A 20,407-nucleotide genomic window follows, 5' to 3' on the forward strand; every position below is an offset into this window, starting at 1 on the left:
TCCACTGAGTCTGGACCCCGAAGGCCACGGCCGCCACCCTCGCTCTGAGGTCGCCCACGGTCACCCTGGGCCACCTCCCCCCTGCGCCGTCCTGCCCCCCCCCCCCACCTCAAGTGCCCCCGGTGTGGGCCTGGGGCGAGGCAGGTGCCAGGGCTCCTCTTACCAGCCTGAGGGAGGACCTGGCGTCCAGGTGGCTGGCCGAGAGGAGCCTGGAGGCGGGGAAGCTGAGAGCGAGGGTCACAGGGAAGCCAGGGGGCATCCGGGCGCACTCTTGAGCCACAGGAAGGGTGGGAGTGGCTGGGGGGAGGGAGAAGGCAGGGGTGGGAGTGCCTCGGAGCACCCTCAGCAAACTGACCCCCCCAACGGCTGCCCGGCCCTCCACCTACTTGGCAGTGACCGCCTCTGCACACGCGGGCACACGCGGGCACACACGGACACACCCCCGCTCCGCAGCTGCCCGGGGCAGGAGAAATCCCACCGCGCGGCCCCCCCTTCCTGAGGCCGTGGGCAGTCCGCTCTCCCCTCCCCTCTCCCCTCAACTTCTCGGGACGCACAGGACTTGGCCCCGAGGCCGCGCCCCTCCCCGTCCAGCCACGCGGCTCCAACGACCGCCCCCGGCTGACGGGTCCACCGCGGCAGCCCCGCCACGTGCCCCCGGCGCCGGCGCGCGCTTCTCTGCAGCCCCGCCTCCCGCAGGTGCCCGGCACACGCTGAGCGTTTCTGCATCGAGCTCTGACCCTGCACCCCCTCTCGCCAACACCTGACCCCTGTCACTTAGACCCGTCGATCACTGCCTTGTGCAGTGATCCCGTGGCCCTCCCCTCCTGCCCTCGTGGCCCTGACGCCCAGCACAGCCCCTGAGGGACCCAGCGCCAGGCCCTCGGGGCTTCTCCCTCTGGGGCACCGAGGTCCCGGCGAGTCACCAGGCCTCGCACGCCGTGCTCCCTGGCCTCAGCCCACCCCCCGCTGGTGGTCTCACCCCGAGCGCTGCTGCCCCAGCGACCTTGGACGTTCCCCTCCCACCAGCCTCCAGCAGGCGACCGGCAGTCCCAGCGACGCCACGACCCCCCGACGGGGTGGGGTGCACGAGGGAGGGGCGGGCAGGCTCCTCCAGGTCCAGGCCACCGACAGGGGCACAGGTGGGGCCCAGCGTGCGGCCTGAACACAGCCTCCCTAGCTTCCTGGGGCCCGTCTTCCTGCAGCGGGGCCTAAGTGACCAGAACTCCAAGTTCTCAGAGAGCCAAGGGGCCAGCGGCCAGCCCAGCCCACTGCGGCCGGGAGAAGGGAAGTGGGATTTCGGGGCACATCCTCACGCTCAGAGAACAGAAGCAGGCAGAGGGTCTCAGCAACATCACAGAACTTTCTGGAAAGGGAGCTTTGCTTTGCAGGAACCCCTAGCACGGGGCCCCCTTTGCTCCACACACACTGGCAGTGCCGGGCACCACCCTGCTCTGAGTCTGTCAAGGGGAAAGCTGACCCCAGGGACAGCCAAGAGCCCAAGCTATCCCTGCGTCTGAAATCCCGACCGGCGGCTGCCCGAGGCACTCGGGACCTGAGGGGGTGGCCACTGGCTTGGCTGTATCCCTGCTCTGGTCGGAGTCTCCGTGGACGGCAACGTGGGAGGGGGACGGGCGGCACGAAGGAGGGGTCCATGAGGCACAGCCTCCCAGACACCGCAGGGACCACCAAGGGCAAGGTGAGAGGTGATGGGTTCCCGTATATTCTGCAGACGCAGCTGAATTTCCGGGTGAGGGAGGGACGGAGAGGCCAGCGCTGGGCCGGTGGCCTGAGGGTGGCGGTGATGGGGAGATGCTTCACCACACAAGTGAAAATACACAGAGGCACAGCATCCATTGAATAGATCAGTGGAACAGAGACACAGAGACGTAAGATTTAAGCTGGGACGACGAACTGTAGCGCAACAACTGTAGAACGGAATGCCGCGTATCCTTTAAGAATCAGTGGCTGAAAGCCTTCCCTTAAAGTCACAGGTGGCCTGCCGCTGCCACGCCATCCAGCACCACTGCAGCACCGGCCAGTGTGCCGGGGAAGGGATAGAGAGCCACAGACGCCGGGGAGGGACGGACCCAGCCATCGCCATCTCCAGAGCCCGTGGCCGACCACCCAGAGGCTGGGGACAAGCAGTAGCCGAGCTGCCCGATCTCGTCCATGGTGTGGGCACAGATCACGTGTAAGACGAACGCTGGGGCCTGCGGGCTGGGTGCCCCGTGGACGGTACTGAGGCACTGTTGTGGCACCTGCGGTTCAGCCTGGCACACAGTTCCTTGTGGAGGCCGGCAGCCGTGGCCCTCCCCCACACAGCAGCTCTCCCTCCTGGAATGTGGGCCCCCCCAGGGCAGGGACCCGGTGCCCTTGTCCTCTGCGGTGTCCTGGGTGCCCAGAGCATGCTGGGCAGCGGGGAGGCACTCAGTGCACGTGTTGGCCCAGAAAGGAGTGGACATCGCAGCACCCATCTGGGGGCGGGAGGGAGGGAATGAACCACGTTTGGGGGAGGGCGGTCAGCCAGAGGGTGGAGCCAAGCGCCAGGGGGGTGAGCGCCAGGGTGGGTGTGGCGACGCAGCGGGGCCAGAGGCGCGAGGGCTCTGAGGGCACGCGGGTGGAGGGCGGAGCTACATGGCCTTGGGCCGTACTTTGAAGGCGGAGCTGAGCAGGTTTGCTGAAGATCTGACGTGAGGTGTGAAAGAGGTTGACGGTGATTCCTTTGTAATGGAAAATATCAAACGCAACAGCAACAGATTGTTGCCTAGAAAACAACATACAGGAGGTGCTAACTGTCTCCCAATCAAACTAAACACTGAAAATAATTACAAAGTCCCAGCAAGACATTCTTGAACCTGACAATTTACAATTCATCTGCGTATGGACAACAGCTAGTGCATTTCAGAGGGAACAGAACCCTGGTGGGATTGTCCCGGGGACAGTGGAGCCAGCAGCCTGGAGCACCCAGGAGCACGTGTGCCCGGGCAGCAAACAGAAGTGGACACTCGATCACCATTAATCCCGGGGGGAGAGGTCCAGCTAGGCGGCTCTCGGGTCCTGCACAAAAACGAATTCTAGGCTGATTATAAAATTCCAGGTAAAACCATAGTGCAAGAAAATCGTTTGTAAAATCTGGGCACACCCTTGTATAATCTCGTCCAGGGTTGCTCCCTAAGCAGGCCAGCAAACCAGACCCTGAAGGATAGAACAGACGGAGTGAACAAGAGAGTAGAAAATTCCACGTGGCCAAGTTCAACTGGGAGAAGGCCCTTTCCACAGGAGAGGGAGAGGGGATGTGCTTTAGGAAGAGTCCTCACAAGTCGGCGAGAGCAAAGCTCTCCAGTCAAAGCAGGGCAAGAGGAAAGACAAATGTTGAATCGGAAGCGTGGAAGTGTGCTCACACTGGTACAAGCCTTCCCCAGGGGACCGGACAGGGCGACAGTGCCAGAGCCCGTGACTGATGGTGCAGTGTGGGGACACGCGCGGTGACCTCCCAGAACGCAAAACTAAAGGTGTGAAGAGTTAACGCCCGTGAATTTAGACAAAGGGAAAGATAGGCCAACGGTGTGCGTGCAGCACCCTCTCACAGGTGAACGGTGAACCCAAACGCCCTTCACAGGGGCATCGGGCAGACATGCTCGGGTTCCCGCGTGGAAGTGACAGGACCACGCGGTGCTCTAGAAAGGCAGGTTAAGGTCGCAAAGTTAACCTTTGTTTTAATTAACGTAAATGGACGGAGTGCATGAAAAAGCACATGTGTGCATGGGGTGCTTGAGGACATACACGCATGTATGCACGCGTGCACAGATGAAAATCTAAACATGTTCAGGATAGTTATACTTGAGTAGGCTAGGATGCTTTACGCTGATTTCATCTTGCATAACCAGAATGAAACAAACTATTTTCATTTGGGGAAAATGATGTTGCAGGTAAGTATTTAGTAGCATAGAGAGATGTTCGTGGCCTAGTTTAGAACACGACCGTGCTCCCACTTTAGATACGCATGTGCGTCTGTGCTGTGTGCACGTGTGTTGTGTGTGTGGTGTCTGTAGACACATAGATGAAATCGGAAGGACACACACCACAGTGCCAACCGTGGTAATTTCCGGGTGTCAGGATAATCGTCATTCACTATTTCTTACTTTTGTGTATCCATATTCTCTAACTTTTCTACGAGTCCTTGTTAGGACGTTTTCCTTCTGGCAGATGCAGTGGGAGGCGGCCACACCCCCACCCCTCCCCCCTCCCCAGGAAGGCCCTCCACTGCCATGTTACGTGTCCCCCCGGGGGGCCTGCAGCCACCACTAGCCGAGGCTGCTACAAAGGCCCAGCCCCCAGCCTCCATGGAGAGCCCCTCTGAAAAGCCAGCCCAGCTCCAGAGCAACACACAAGGTCATTTCTCACTCTGCCCACAGGCCTTCCTCTCCCCTTACAGGAGCATCAGTCAGGGTGGCCCCCAGCAAACTTCCCACATAGGGAGCCCCGTCTCCAACAAGAGGCTATGGAAGTCAAGCAAAACCCCCATGGCTGCAGGTGCCGCCTTGACCAGCAAAAAGCCTGCCTGGTTGCGGACCTCACCTGCTGGGCTCCAACCCCAACTCCCTGCCAACTGCCGCGCCCCGCCCCGCCCCTCTCCCCGAGGTTCTGCTCTCAGCAGCAAGCCCCCCTTCTGCCACCTCCTCCCTGGAAGCACCACCACCTTCTTGCCCTCACTTCTCACCACCCCCCTCCCCCCACCCCCTCCACGAGAGCAGACGCACCACCCAGGGGCCCACCCTCCTCACGCTGTGCTCCTGGCTCACGGTCACCCTCTAGTTCCTCCTCCGTCTCAGTCCACATCCAGCAGCCCCTCTAGAACACCCCTGGCAAAGCAGACACTCAGTAAACGCACGTGGAAGAAATGAACGCGCTAGACACCAGCGGACAGCCTGGAGCCCATGGGCAGAAACGTGAGACACCCAGCCCGTCCCTTCTGAGCCCGGTGGGTCCCCCGGGTCCCACCGTCCCGGCGGTGATCTCTAGAGCGCGCTCCAGCCGCACCCTCTGGCCCTCCTCCTCTCCTGACAGACGGCGCAGGCCCACTGGGCCCAGTGAGATCGCCAGCGCGGACGTGGAGCCCCTGGCCCGGGTAGGGGCAGAGAGGGTTAAAAACAGCCCCACGGGGGCCACTTTACTGGGGGTCAGGAGGGAGACCTTGCTACGCACAGCACTGCAGGCGCAGACCCCCCGCCCTCGATTCCTTGGGGCCAGGAGCCCAGAAGCGACCCCAAGGTGCAGCTGCCAGCAGGTGAGAACAGGCAGCCCGGCCCCCGCAGCCTGGGCACCAAGCGCGGCTCCGCTACTGAGATCCTTCCACCCTCCAGCCCTCGCCCTTCCAGCAGGCCCTGCACCAGGAACTGGCAGGGGGAGGAGAAGGTGAGGGGCCTGGGCCGTCCCCCGGGGGCCCACACGCCCTTGAGGGCCGGCGCTGCTGCTCCCAGAGCCGTACTCCGCTCCCCACCGCAGCGCCAGGTGACCAGAGCCCGACGTGGGGCGAGGGCTGCACAGGCGTGCCGTGCTCCGTGCGCGCACGTGTGTGGGTTACACGGCAAGGACTCCCTGTGTGCTGTGATCGCTCCTCAAAGAGGACCCAGCCCCCGGTGCTGTGAGCAGATCCAGGGTGCACCCCACAGGGGCCTGTTATCAAAAGACCCACTACACAGGGGGGAAACGGAGGTGACACCGGCTGTCAGAGCTTCGGGGGCACAGGCCCGAGGGCAGGGTTCAGCCCAGCCTCTCCGGTGGAACCGAGGACAGGTTCTGAGAAAGAGCAGGCGATGCCTGCCCCTCTCCCTGGCCCCCAACAGGCCCGGGCCGCCCGGCCACGTCCCAGGGGACGGTTCTGCACACAGCCCTGCTCACCACCGGCCTCACCGGGAGCACAGGGCCGGGGAGAGTCACCACCCACTCACCCTCAGCTCTCCTCGCGGCCCACCAGAGGGGGGTGGGGAGGGTGGGAGAGGAGGGTGCTTCTAGAAGCAGACTCCTGCTGCGACAGACACCCGGGAGAGCGGGCTAGGAGGAAACTTCCAGAAGCAGCCCCAAGGCCAAGTGCCCTGTGGTCCGGGAGAGCCATTGTCTACCAGGGCCGTCCGGTGTCAGCAGAGCCCCCAGGTGTCCAGCGGAGCCCCCGGTGTCACGTCACACCTCCAGGGAGCCACGGGCACACTAAGCGTGGCGTTGCCATCTTACACGGGGACAGTGGCCTCCCTGTCCCCACACAGACCCATCTGGGAATTCTGCAAAGTGGCTTGAATTTGAACAATTTCAGAGGATGATGGGGGATGCTTGCCCGGCCACCCTGCAGGCTGGTGCCTGTGTCCCAGGAGCAGCCCGGCCCGGCGCCCGGACTCACCGATGGCCGTCAGTGAGTGGCAGTCCCTCCTGTGGAAGTCGCTCCAGGCTTTGGTCTCGCGGTATTCGCTGCAGGTCAGGATCCCGTAGCAGCGGGTGCAGGGCGTGAGGCGCACCCCAACGCAGCGGCCACACTCGTAGCAGAGCTTGAAGAAGGGAATCCCGCCGGCGAGCCACGTGGGCCGTCGGGAGGCACCCGTCACCTGTGCCCGAGGCCCGGAGCCCCGGGGCCTGCCCTGTGTCCAGTGCGGTGCTACTGGGAACAGGAATCAAGCCTCGTGCCCTGGAAGCCGTCCGGGTGCTGGCCGGCCCGACTGGGCAGGAGACGACACCACACCATTAGGGGACCCGCACCACGGCGTGGGAGTGGGGGGCAGTCTGCAGTGGGGGGAGCAGCCTCCTAGCGGGCGCGCCTCGGGAGTGGGCCTGGCACGCCTGCGTCAGGAGGACGGTGAGCCCGGTGGGTGTGCCTCCCCCGCGCCCAGCCCACCCCCGTCCACCAGGGTTTAGTGGGCGGGCGCCGTCCAGGACGCCCACCGCCCGCAGCAGGGCCAGGCCTCTCAAGAGCCGCGCTGTCCGGGGCAGCGGGGGTCGGGGCCGGCCTGGCAGCACGCCCAGCCCACCGCCACCCTCGGCCACTCACTGCCCCTGCTCGTCCAAGTCCAGCCCCTCGGGCAGGCCGGTGCCCTTCCGCTTCAGCCGGCGACAGGGGGCCAGCTCCGCTGCACCGGGAGACCGCGTTAGCCCCCGAGGGCCCTCCTGGTCACGCGTGACGCCACCTGCGGAGGGGGCCCTGAGCTGCCCACCTCGACCACCCTCCTGTGGTGGGCCCACCCCTGGCTGCGCGGCAAGGCAGGCAGGCGCCCCAAGCCTTGGACAGCCCCCCGAGCAGGTCCGAGGGCGCAGAGCGGGGCTCGGTGCTGGCGGCGCCCCCTGCCCCGGCATCCTTGCCCTAGGATCTGCGGCCTCCTGGCCACCGGCCCCGGCTCTGTGTCCCCTCACCATGCCTTGAAAGGCCACCGGGCAGCGCCAGGTTCTCTCTGGCCTTGCCCGGCTCACACCCCTCTCTGGAGGGGAGACTCTTGGCTCTGCTCTCTGGCCACTGGTGGCAGGAAGCACAGCGGGCCGGGGGACAGGCGGGCAGCGAGCCCCCGACAACAATCACCTGCGGCTCAACCGCGTCCCTCCACCTTCCTGTCCTTAAACAACACGCAGTCCTCCCAAGGAAGGTCACCTATCCTCCGCTTCGCCAGCACCCCTGAAGATGCAGGAACTTCACAAAGAAACACCTGCTGGCGAGTAGAGATGAGTAGAGAAGGTGGGAGCCCCTCATCACCCCCCCAACCGCCGTGCCCACCAGCACCCAGAGCCACTTCCCACGCTGCTCTGGGGACTAGGACGTGGGTCAGGAAGCCAGCTGTGTGACGAAGTGTGCAGGGCCAAAGCCACCGTCCTGAAGACCACATGGCACCAGGGCGATGCTTCTGGGAGGGCTGACAATAAAGCAGAACTTAAAAGTGGATCTGATGGCACCTCGGTGTCACAAATCACCTCTTTAAAAGGAAACAGGGAAATGACAAGAGGGCATGTCTGTTTGTTAGAGTGCTGGGACTCTTTTGTGAACAGCTTTGTTGAGACCTAATTCATATTCCATCCGATACACCCATTTAAATGTGCACAATCCAGTGGCTTTTAGTACATTCACAGCTGTGCAACCATCACCACAATCAATTTTAGAACACTTTCATCCTCCAAAACGGTTCCAGCCCGACAGCTTTCATGCCCCGATTCCCCTACCCCTCCATCTCTAAGCAACCACTCATCTACTTTGTCTCTGTGTATTTTCCTGTCTGGACATTTCATATAAATGGAATCATATAATATACGGTCTTTCACGACTATTTTGCTTACTATAATGTTTTCAAGGTTCATCCATGTTGTAGCATGTTTCAGTACTACATTCCTTTTTATGGATGAATAATATTCCATTGTATGGTAGACCACAATTCGTTTATCCATTCATCAACTGATGGATACTTGGGTTGTTTCCATTCTTTGGCTTTTATGAATCATGCTGCTATAAATCTCCGTGTGGACATATGTTTTCATGTCTCTCGAGTATATACCTAGGAGTGGAATTGCTGGGTCGTATGGTAATTTGATGTTTAACATTAGAGGAACTGTCAACTGTTCTCCACAGCAGCTGCACAATTTTGCATTCCCACCAGCAGCGCACGAGGGTTCCACCATCTCCACATCCTCACCAACACTTATTATTGACTTCGACTATAGCCATCCTAGTGATTGCAAAGTGATATCTCTTATCTCCCTAATGGCTAATGATATTGCACATCTTTTCATGTGTTTGTTCGCCATTTGTGTATCTTTCTTAGTAGAAATTTCTATTCATACTCTTTGTCCATTTCTTAATTTGGTTGTTTGTCTTTATTATTAAGTTGTAAGATTTTAAAATTTATCCTAACTACATACAAGTCCCTTATGAGATATATGATTTTCAAAACATTTCCCATACTATGGGTTATGTTTCGTTTTCTTCATAGTATACTTTAAAGCACAAAAGTTTTTAATTTTGATTTATTTTTTTCTTTCCTTGCTTATATCTAGGAATCCATTGCCAAATCCAAGGATATGAAGATTTATCCCTGTATTTTCTTCTCCAAGTTTTATAGTTTAAGCTCTTACATTTAGCTCTTCAATCCAAATTGAATTAATTTTTGTATGTGGTGTGAGGTCGGGTCAAATTTCACTCTTTTGTGTGTGGATCACCAGTAGTCCCAGCACCGTTTGTTGAAAAGACTGTTCTTACTCTCACTAAAAAGTCTTGGCACTGTTGTTGAAAATCGGTTGACATAGACACATGGGTTTATTTCTGGGATCTATTCTACTCCATTGTTTCTATATGTCTATCTTTAGGCCAGTATCATGCTATCTTGATTACCATTGTTTTGCAGTAAGTTTGAAATTGGAAAGTCAGAGTCCTTCAGCTTTGTTCTTTTTCAAGATGGTTATGGCTATTCTGGGACCCCTGCAATTCCATATTAACTTTAAAATCAGTTTCTCAATTTGTACAAAGAAGTCAGTTGGGATTCTGATAGGGAGATGTCTTTCCATTTATTGAGGCCTCCTCTAATTTCTTCAACAATGTTTTATGGTTTTCAGAGTATAAATTTTACACTGTTTTTGTTAAATGTATTCATAAGTATTTTATTCTTATTGATGCCATTGTAAATGGAATTGTTTTTTAAATTTCACTTTTGGTTTGTTCACTGCAACTGTATAGAAATACTATTGATTTTTTTATGTTGATCTTATATCCTGCAATCTTACTGAATGTATTTATTAGTTTTAATAGTGTAGTAGCTTTATTTTTAGATTAATATTACTATTTTTATATGTAGTCAAAATAGTTTAATACTAGTTTGTTAGTTTTAAAAGTGGTTTCCTAAGATTTTCAATCTGTAAGATGATATCTGCAAATAGAGTTTAACTTTTTCCTTTCCAACCTGAATGCCTTTTATTTATTTTTCTTGCCTAATTACACTGGCTAACAACTCCAATACAAAATGATACAGAAATGGTGAGAGAAGACATTCTTGTCTTCTTCCTGATCTTAGGGAGAAAGTATCTAGTCTTTCATCATTGAGTTTGATGTTAACTATGGGGTATTTTGCAGGTGCCCCTTATTGGGTTAAGGAAAGGCCGTTCTATTCTTTGTTGTGTGTTTTTATCATGAAAGGCTGTTAGATTTTTTACATCAAATGTTTTTCAACATCAAATGAAATAGTTTTTTCTTTCATTTCTAATAATGTAGTGTATTACATTTATTATTTTGTTGTTTAACCACCCTTGCATTTCTGGAGTAAATCCCACTTGGTCATGTCAGATAGTCAATAGTTCTTTTGACATGATGCTGAATTTGGTTTGCTAGTATTTTGTTGAAGCTCTTTTGCATTTATATTCATAAAGGATATTTGTCTGTAGTTTTCTCATAATGTCATTGTCCGGCTTTGGAATCAGAGTAATGCTGGCTTCATAAAATAAGTTAGGAAGTGTCCCCTTTAATTTTTGAAAGAATTTGAAAAGGATTGGTGTTAATTCTGCTTTAAATGTTTGGTATAATTTACCAGCCATCTGTGCCTGGGTTTTTCTTTGTTGGGAGGTTTTTTATTACTTATTCAATCTTTTTAGTTGTTATAAGTCTGTGCAGATTTTTTATTTCCTCTTTAATCAGTTGTGGTAGATCATGTGTTTTCAGCAATTTGTCCATTTCATCTCAGTGATCCAATTTTTGTCATAAAATTGTTCATAGTATTCTCTCATAATCCTTTTCATTTCTATAAGTTTGGTAGTAATGTCCCCTCTTTTACTTCTGATTTTAGTAAATTGGGTCTTCACTTTTTCCTGGTCAGTGCAGCCAGATATGTCAGTTTTGCTGATTTTTTTCAATGAACCACCTTTTGGATTTATTGATTTTCTGTTGTTTTTCCGTTCTCTACTTCATTAATGTTTGCTCTAACAGACACACATTTATCTGGCTAGCTAACTAGCTTACTTTAGGTTAGTGTGCTATTCTTCCACCAATGTTTTAAGCAGGAAGGTTAGGTTACTGATTGAGAGATTTTTTTTCTTTTTAATACAGGCATTTACAGCTATAAACTTCCCTATAATCACTGCTTTAGCTGCATTCCATAAGTTTTGGTATGTTGTGTCTTCTTTTGCATTCATATCAAAGCATTTTCTAATTTCCCTTTTGATTTCTTCTTTGACCCCCTGGTTATTTAGGAGTGTGTTTTATGTGATTTCCCCAAACTTCTTTCTGTTATTCATTTCTAATTTCATTCCACTGTGGCCAGAGTACATAATTTGTATTATTTCTATCCCTACAAATTTGTTAAGAGTTTTGTGGGTTTATGACCTAGCATATCATCTGTCCTGAACAATGTCCCAAGTGCACTTGAGAACAATACATATTCTGTTGTTGGGTAGGTAGAATGTTCCATAAATATGTTGGGTCTCGTAGTCTAATAGTATTGTTCAATCTTCTGTTTCCTTACGATCTTGTGCCCAGTTTTTCCATCAACTATTGAAAGTGGGGGATTGACATCTCCAATTATTTTATTGTTGGATTATCTGTATCTCCCTTCATTTCTGTCTGATTTTGCTTCGTGTATCTGGATGTCTGCCATTAGGTGCATATAGGTTTATAATTATTTTATCTTGCTGATTAATTGACTTTTATCATTTTTAAATGTCCCTCTTTATCATCAGTAATATTTTTTTGTTTTAAAGTCCATTTTTTCCTAATATTAGTATAGCCATTCCAGCTTTCTTGTGGTTATTTCCATGATATATGATTTTTTATCTTGTTACTTTCAATCTGTTTTTATTGTTGACTCTAAAATATGTCTCCTGTAGACAGCATATAGATGAGCCTTTTTTATTTTTATTCAGTCTGACAGTTTCTGCCTCTGGACTGGATTATTTAGTCCATTCACACTTGTTATTATTGATATGGTTGAATTTACATTTGCCATTTTACATTTTGTTTTCTATGTGTCTCATAATATTTTTGTTCCTCTACTCCTCCTTTATTTACTTTTTTGCATTAAGTGAATACTTTTTAATGTAACTTTTACTTTCTTCATTAATTTCAAACTATACTTTTGTTATTTCCTTAGTGGTTGCTTTAGGGTTTACCATATGAATCTTATCAAAATCAGCTTCAGATCCATATTAAGTTAATCCCAGTGAGATATAAAAGAGTAACTCCTATATAGCTCTGGCCTCTTTCCTCCCTTTTTGTGACATTATTGTCGTACATATTACATCTGTAAATGTTACAAACCCAATCTTACAGTGTTATGATTAGTTATATAATTTTGTGTACACTAAAGAAGCTGAAAAAAGCATGTATTTATAGCTTTTGCTATATTAAACTTATTATTTATCATTTCTGGGTCTTTCTATTTCTTCTTCTCAATTTGAGCTGCCATCTGGAGTCATTTCTTACTACAATACATCTTTCCTCCTACCCACCTCCTTTGTACTGTTATTGGCAAATATATTGCATTTCCATATGTTATGGGTTCAGTAATACACACACATCTATAAATATATATTAATATATATGCACACATTATATATAAATGAAATTCATACATACTTATACTAATTTTTATATAAATTGCTTATATATAAATTAATATGCAAATTGCTTTTGAAATCTGTTAAGAAAAATACACATTCATTTTTACAGTGACTTTTGCCAGTGCTCTTTGTTCATGTGGATTTGATTTCCATCTGGAGTCACTTGCTTTAGTATTTCCTGTGAAGCAGGACTACTAGTAACAAATTCTTATGGGTTTTGTCTTTCTGGGAATGCCTTTATTTCACCTTCATTTTTTAAGTTAGCTTTGCTGGATATAGGATTCTTGGTTGAAGTTTATCTCTTTGAGCACTCGGACTATAACATCCCACTGCCTTCTGGCCTCCATTGCTTCTGATGATAGGCCAACTGCTAATTTTATTGGGGTTCCCTTGTAAGTGATAAATCATTTAACTCTCAGCATTTCCCTTGTAAGTGATGACTCATTTAGCTGTCAGCTGTTTGTGGGTCTCTTTGTGTTTATCCTATTGGGAGTTCATTAAGCTTCTTGCATATATAGATTGACATTTTTCAATAAATTTGAGATGTTTTCATCCATCATATCTTTGACTACTTTTCCTGCTCCTTTCTCTCCCATCTCTGCTTCTGGTACTCCAGTTATGCATATATCGATGTGCTTGGTGGAGCCCGCTTTTCTCCGGGGACCTGTTCATTTCTCATCATCATTCTCCCTCTCTGGGGCTGGTTACTGTTATCTGCTCAGTGGCCAGCTGGGTTAACGCTGTGATGTCTACATCCTCCCTGCAGCGTGAAGCTTCTGATGCTGCTCCACACAAGGTGCAGCTGCGTGGGTATGCCCACAGTCACCCAGGACTGACTGTGGTTTGGGCAGGGCTCTGACTGTCTCCTTCCTGGAGCACACCCAGATGTTTAGTTCCATTGACTGCTGACTGATTGTTCTACTGTTTTCAACAGTGCTCTTGGGCATAAATTGCTTCACAGACTGGTTCAATCAAACTAGGGCTCATTGAAGGGACAGTTCCCAAGGTCAGTATTTGAGATTTGCTCTGACCACAGGAGGGCTCCTCCCAGCTGCCTCTTTCCTGGTTTCTTTGGCAACCAGCCAGATTACAGTTTAGCCTTTATCTCTAATGAATCTACAGTCTCCTTAACAACTGCCTTTGCCACAACCTCCACTGATTCTGAGAGTACCATTAGGCTTGAATGTCTCCATGCTCTATTGCCAATGAGGTAATTTCCTTTGAGGTGAAGTTCAGTGCTCTCTGTTTTATGGTGTGCTTCTCCCCTGGGTAGATCTCTGAGCCATGGCTCTGGCACTGTGCTGGGGACAACGGCACACTTTCCTCTTAGTGACACTTCCACTTTAGGACCTGAGCAGTCAGTGGAGGTCAGGGATGACAGCCTCCGGTCTTCTGAGCTTGCCTCTCCCAGCATGAAATCTCTGCCTTACTAGCTGGGGCAAGAGCGATCAGAGCCCCAGTATTCTCAGTGGTACCACATTGAAGGTTGAGCCTCTGTCCCATAAATTGGGGGTTGAGCATAAAAATGAAGCCCCACTCCCTGGACATACCAAAGTCAGGTGGCTGGGCACAGGATGAGAATTGCTGACATCTACCCTTCCCAGAAACACAGCCCTCATATTCAGAGCTGAGGGGAAAGGGAGATCTGAATACCACAGATTCTCCGTTCTTACCAAATTTGATTTTCTTCAATAAATGTTATGCTCTATGATCTTTAGACCATTTACCAAGACTTTAAATGGTTGGATTTTTAAATTATCATAATTTTCAACAGTCTTGCTTGGAAGTGGGTCTGTGGACCACCTCATGCTGTCATGTCAGAAGTAGAAACTATATACCTATTGTTTTATATAATTGCTATTTCAATAAGGTAAGGAAAGGCAAGAAATATTATTTATACTGTCTTTTATAATAACACTTGCTGGTGCTCTGTGTTCGTGTAAACAGAAATTTTCACCTGATCACTTGCTTTCAGAACACCTTTAGTATTTCTTGTAAGGCCAGACTACTAGCAGGTTTTGTTTACCTGGGAATGCCTTTATTTCATCTTCATCTTTGAAAGTTACCTTTTCTGGACATAGGATTCTCAGTTGGCTGCTTTCAACCTGAAGATCTTCCTTTAGAATCTCTTTTAAGGCAAGTCTGCTAGCCATAAATTCTCTCAGCTTTTGTTTAACTGGGAATGTTTTTATTTTGCCATCATTTTTAAAAGATAGTTTTGCTGGATTTAAGAATTTTGGTTGAATTTTTTTTTTTTTTTTTTTTTAGCACTTTGAATGTCATCCCACTATCTTCCAGCCTCTAAGTCAACAATTAATCTCATGGGGTCCTCTCGTATGTAATGAGTCATTTTTCTCTTCTTGCTCCCAAGATTTTCTCATGGGCCCTGGATTTCTGCAATTTTACTATAATGTGTCTGTTTGTGGATCTCTCTGCATTTATCCTTTCTAGAATTCCTTTGTCTTCTAAGATGTATAGATCAATATTTTCAGCACATTTGTGAAGTTTTCAGCTACTATTTCTTCAAATATTCTTCAATCTCTCTCTCTCCCTCCCCCCACCCCAGTCCCATCCCCCCCTCCCCACAATCCCATCACACATATGCTGATGTGCTTGGTGCTGTCTCACATTCCTTGAGGTTCTGTTCATTTTTCCTCACTCTTTTTTTCTCTCTCTTCTTCTGATTGCATCATCTCTATCAATCTATCTTCAAGTTTGCTGATTCCTTTTTTCTGTCACTGCTGTGCCCCTCTTAGTAAAGTTTTCATTTTGGTGACTGTACTGATTTTGAATTCCAGAATTTCTGCTTGGCTCTTCTTAAAATAATTTCTATGTATCTCCTTATGAATGTTCTCTACCTGAGAGGTTGTCATCATACCTTCCTTGACCTCTTGAACTGTGGCTTCCTTAGTTCTCTGAACATACTTTAAATGGCTCCTTTGAAGTCTTTCTCTGTTAAATCTGACATCTGGGTGCTCTCAGTTTGTTGTTTATCTCTTTTTTTTTTTAATCCTTCCAATGTATGCATCATATTTTCCCATTTCTTTGCATGTCTCGTAATTATGGGTTGAAGACAACGATTTAGATAATATACTGTAGCCACTCCAGGCACTGGTGCTCCCGCAGTGCTGGGCTTGTTATTGTTATTTGCTTATTTGCTTACTGACTGGCTGAATTATTTTTGTGTCTGTCCTCCCCCCACCCCCTGCAGTGTGAAGCTTCAGCTGTTGCCCCTGACAGGGTGGAGGGTCACTCACAGCCACCCTGGATGACAGTGGTTTGGGCAGGGCTTCCTTTGACCATCTCTTTTCATGACCACACCATATATTAGCGCCATGGATTTCAAGCTATTGCTCTATTACTTTCAAAAATGTCCTGGGATGTAAATTCCTCCTCAGTCTGATCCAGTCAAATGAAGGCTCTGTGAAGAGACGGTCCCTGAGGTTTGTCGAGGCTTGCTCTGGCCTCTGCAAGCCTCCCCTCTGCTCCCTTTTCCCCAGTTTTCTCTGGCTACCAGCCAGCCTCTAGTATACCCTCGGTCTCCAAGAACCTACCAATCTGCCTCCGTTGCCTTTCACCGGTGGGCTTTCGCTACTCCATGCTGCATGGGAAATGAAGTGAGGCACCAGGCGGGGGACGGCCCATCTGCTGCCCACATTCATTCCATTTGTATGATTTGGGGGGGCCTATCAGAGTCCACCCAACTGAAAAAAGGTGCCACGTTGCAGACCATTTGTGTGGAACTGTAAGGAGAATCCAACCCCCCGGGGGCTCCTCAGGTTCGCCTGCAGGGGAGAGGGTTTCTGTCCGCTCCCAGGAGGGCGCAGCTTTGGAGGACCCTCTCCATCCTTCCTCCACACAGAGCCGGAGCCTCATCTGACCAGCCAGACTGACGTGCTCGGGCCCGTTCCTCAGAGGCAGCTGACGCGTGTAAAGCCGCTGCTCTCGGCCTGCACGCCCTCTCGTCCTCCTGGCCTCTCTGGTTCAGGAGCTGCCGTGGCTGCAGGAGCATCTGCTCGGTGGACCCAGACGTCCCCCCAGGCAGTGACAAAGCTGATGCTCTACCTGCTGGGGTCCCCCTGCACGGCGAGGACCTGGGGCCAGGAGGACCGGTCAGTGGGCCCCAACCTACCACAGCTGGGAACGTGGGCTGTCTGACCACTGGACGCCACACTGTTGGGTAAAAGAGGAACTAGCCAAGGACTAAAGAAACAGATGCTGAACAAAAATCAGCGCTTGGGTCATCGGGGTCACGACGCCGTGCATTCTTTGGCAGAAGCTCAGCACAGGCTCAGGTCCCGGCCTCTGTCCTCACATGAGGTCTGGAGGCTCCTCCGAGCTGGGGGCGCATTCCAGGTGGGACTGGGCTGGGGGCCCAGAAGCTCCGCCTCTGCCTGCAGCTGCTCCTGCTGCCCCCTCCCTGCCCCCACCGCTCCCCAGGCTCCATCCCAAGACCCCCGCTCGCCTCCCTGCCCCGCTCTCCCCTGAACTAGGGAGACTAAGTGCAGGAGTTGAGGGGCTGGGCGAGGCCCCCCAGCCTTGGGCACCAAAACCAGGTGAACCGGGGCCCCAGAGGCAGAACCAAGCCTGGAAGAGAGAGGGGCAGAGCCGGGACCCTACACGGCCCCTAGGAGGTTGTGCCAGCCAGCGCCTGCTTCCCAGAAGAGCTTCAGTGCCAGGTGTCCTGCCCTCTGATGCTTTTCCAACCCCCCCCCCCCCAATGCACACACCCCTACGGTGCCTCCAGACGGTTTTTGTTACCTGCAAGCAAAAGATGCACTTAAGTCCCCACTGAGCCACACAACCCTGCAAGCAGGACAGAACCCCCCGCCAGCGCACGGGCAGCTGGCGGGGGTGCGACACATTGTTGGGAAGCCTTCAGAAGCCAGCTGCCCGCTGGGGGAGGCGCACTAAGCCCCCAGGCCACAGCACACCCCCAGGTTTGCCACACGCATGGCTGCTCCACCTCCCGGGACGCCAGGTGGCGCCAACAGCTTCTGCCACGGGCCCCTCAGAGTCCCCACTGAGGAGGTCCTGACCCCGCCTGCTGCAGCGGCGCAAAAGTGCACTTTCACTTTTAGAAAGATCCATTTTTTCTGTTTGAGCTTAAATACAAGGCAACTTCATCAATACAAATATACAACTCCCGACAGTAATTCGCAATTTTTAAAAATTTGCCTAGAATAAGAATTTACCCTCTGAAGTCACAGTTTCCCGAGCTGCAGCCTGTGGACACCCAGGCGAACCTCGGACGTGATCTCAGAAGTCTCTCTGCGTGTTTCTCAAATAGGAAGGACATTTGCCTAGCATCCTTCCCACTGGTGGATCTACAGGTTCACAGCACGTGCCTCTTAGGAGGAGAGAGACAGGCCATGGTTGGCTGAACCGGGGGAGGAGAGGGGAGCTAGTTACCTCGCCCGTGGGCCAAGAGAATTCTCCGCATCCCAGCTTCACGTCCAGCCCGAACTCTCCTCGGTAGACACAGCCGTCCTGCCACTCCTGCACACCCCGGATGAGCTCGATGTAGGCCTCCTTCAGGTCCTGCTCCCTAAGGGGACCCTCGGGCTCCTCCTCTTCCCCCTCTGGGGCCTCCGGGATGAATCTAGGAAGACGAAGAGCAGGGGGAGGGGAGACCGATGCTGGCTGAAGGTCTTAGGGCCACTGGGTACCGAGAACCACACACCATCTTATTTCAACCAGCAACCCCCGAGGCCGACTGCGTAGCTATCCCTGTTCTCCAGAGAGGGAAACGGAGGCACCAGGGGCACAGTGCTTGCCCAGGGTCACACAGAAGTGGAAAGTGCACTAAGTGTGCAGCCATGTCGGTCTGACGAGGGTAACGGCTGCAGTGCCCTGGAGCCCGGGCCAGGCAGCCCTCTCCAGCCCAGGCCAGCCCCACGGCCTGGAGCCCAGTGGCTGCCCCACTCCAACCGTGCACTGGGGGGCCTTGTCTCCTCCCCTAGCCCAGCGTGCACCCCTCCCCTGGCCTCTCCCCTTGGTTTGACACTCCATCTGGACCAGGACAGGAAGCTTTGGGCCAGGGGAGGGGTCTGAGAGCAGTGTGAGGGACAGCAAGCCAACTAGCAAGGGGCACAGACTGAGGGGAGGATGCCAGGACGGGCAGGCGCGCAGCAAGGGGGCAGAGCACGTGCCACGGTAGCTTTGCCTCTTCCCTGCTCTTGCTAGCTGAAAGCACTGACTTAAAAGTAGACCCACCTCTCGCCCCCTCACACCCACCCCCACCTCCTTCCCCACTCTAAAGGGCTCTCTGGGGGATGCTGCGCCGGGGTGTCTCTGGCCTACAGACCTGTGCCACCGTCAGGCTGATGGCCTGGCGGGGCTGCTCACGCATGGGAACCCTCAGACTGAGCCCCTCCACCAGCCAGCCTCAAATGCCAGCCATGAGCCACAGAGGCTTAACAAAGCACCTGCCCAAGGAAGAAGGGATTCGCCTGCTGCAAACACAAATATCTCTCTTTGCCACATTGTTATTTGTCTGTAGAAAGAAGCCAGGAAGGATAGAGACCCACATGCAACAATGTTAAAGTCTGGGGGCTCAGAATTGGTTTGTTTTTCTTTTTCTTACCTGTAGTTAGGGGTTGAATTGTGTTCCTCTCCCCCTCTCCCCACCCAAATTCATATGTTGGGAGTTCTAAGTCCCGGGACCTGACTGTGTGCCTGTATCTGAAGACAGCATCTTCACAGAGGCGATCAAGCTACCGTGAGGTCATGAAAGTGACCTCAATGTGACTGATGTCCTTAGAACCCAATGTGACTGATGTCCTTATACAAGGGGGAAGTTTGGACACAGGGAGACACACAGAGAGAAGATGATGAGAAGACACAGAGAGCAGACAGCCATCTGCAAGCCAAGGAGAGGGGCCAGGACAGATTCCCACCCCCTCAGAAGGAACAACCCTGGGGAGGGTTCCCACACCTTTTGGTGCCGAGCATGGAGCTCTCCGGGGTCCCGGCAGCAGCAGGCACACTGCCCCCCTCCTCCACCTGGTTTTCAGAATTGCCAGCATTTGGGATTTCGTAATATGAGATTGAGGATAACGATCTTCCATGTCTCTCGTCTTCGAACCTGGAAGCAAAGCCGGGGACCCACATTCGCCCTCAGGGGTCCTGGCAGGCACCCCCGGACCCGCCCACAGCACCATGGGCCTCAGAGGAACAAGGCCCTTTCCCCTAACAAGGCGGACGTCCTGACCCTGTTGGAACCGCCCAGGGAAACCTCCTCCAGCGCCCCGAGGGTGACCCTAGAACCACAGGAAGCACCGGCTGGGCTACCCTCCTGCGACCTTACAGTAGGTCCACGTTTTGGGGCCACAGACAGCAGGCTCCTCCTTCCCCCGCGGGCCTCGGGAGCCAGGGCGGCGAGGACCCGGTCCCCACGCAACCCCACACTCACACCCTCTCACGCACGTCGGGTCCCAAATCTGCTCTGCTCCCCTCCCAGGGAGAACAGCGGGCCAGACCCAGGGGGCGTGGAGCCCAGGCACAGGCCCCCCACCGCCGCCTGCACGCAGCTCGGGGATGTCCCCACTCATGCCCCTGCCGCGGGGCCGCACCGAAGCTCGGAGAGCTCTCACCGACCGCACAGGGTCCACGCAGGCCTGTGGCACACGCAGCGCAGACCGCTCGCCAGCCTCCGCTCGGCACAGCTCAGGGTGCAGGAGTCAGGTTTCCCTGGAGACCGGCCCGCCGTGCCCCAGGCGGCTCCGGGTCCCGGCCAATCCCCGCGCCCGGCCACGCCCATACCCACGGCCCCGCCCACACCCCCTGGCGTCCCGGGTAGGGCAGGTGGGTCCCCTCTGTGACCTCACAGGGCCCACGGGCCGCC

General features: G+C 52.6%; 1 protein-coding gene across 10 annotated transcripts in view; it reads right to left on the bottom strand.

The window, feature by feature from the left end:
* ANKMY1 (ankyrin repeat and MYND domain containing 1) overlaps positions 1-20,407 on the bottom strand; it is a 36,799-nt gene that overhangs the window by 10,668 nt on the left and 5,724 nt on the right. For 9 of the 10 annotated variants that reach the window (XM_059929114.1, XM_059929105.1, XM_059929113.1 and 6 more), the window contains 3 exons: positions 19,499-19,648; positions 17,974-18,163; positions 6,395-6,539 (listed from right to left, as the gene is read on the bottom strand). In XM_059929114.1, the coding sequence (XP_059785097.1) occupies positions 6,395-6,539; positions 17,974-18,163; positions 19,499-19,515 (352 nt within the window). In that variant the 5' untranslated portion in view covers positions 19,516-19,648. Of the gene's footprint in view, positions 1-6,394; positions 6,540-17,973; positions 18,164-19,498; positions 19,649-20,135; positions 20,242-20,407 lie in introns of those variants that run through there. The other variant, XM_059929115.1, reaches the window with a different exon arrangement.

This window comes from Balaenoptera ricei, chromosome 7 (genome assembly GCF_028023285.1).
Source record: "Balaenoptera ricei isolate mBalRic1 chromosome 7, mBalRic1.hap2, whole genome shotgun sequence".
In the NCBI taxonomy this organism is placed as follows: Eukaryota; Metazoa; Chordata; class Mammalia; order Artiodactyla; family Balaenopteridae; genus Balaenoptera; species Balaenoptera ricei.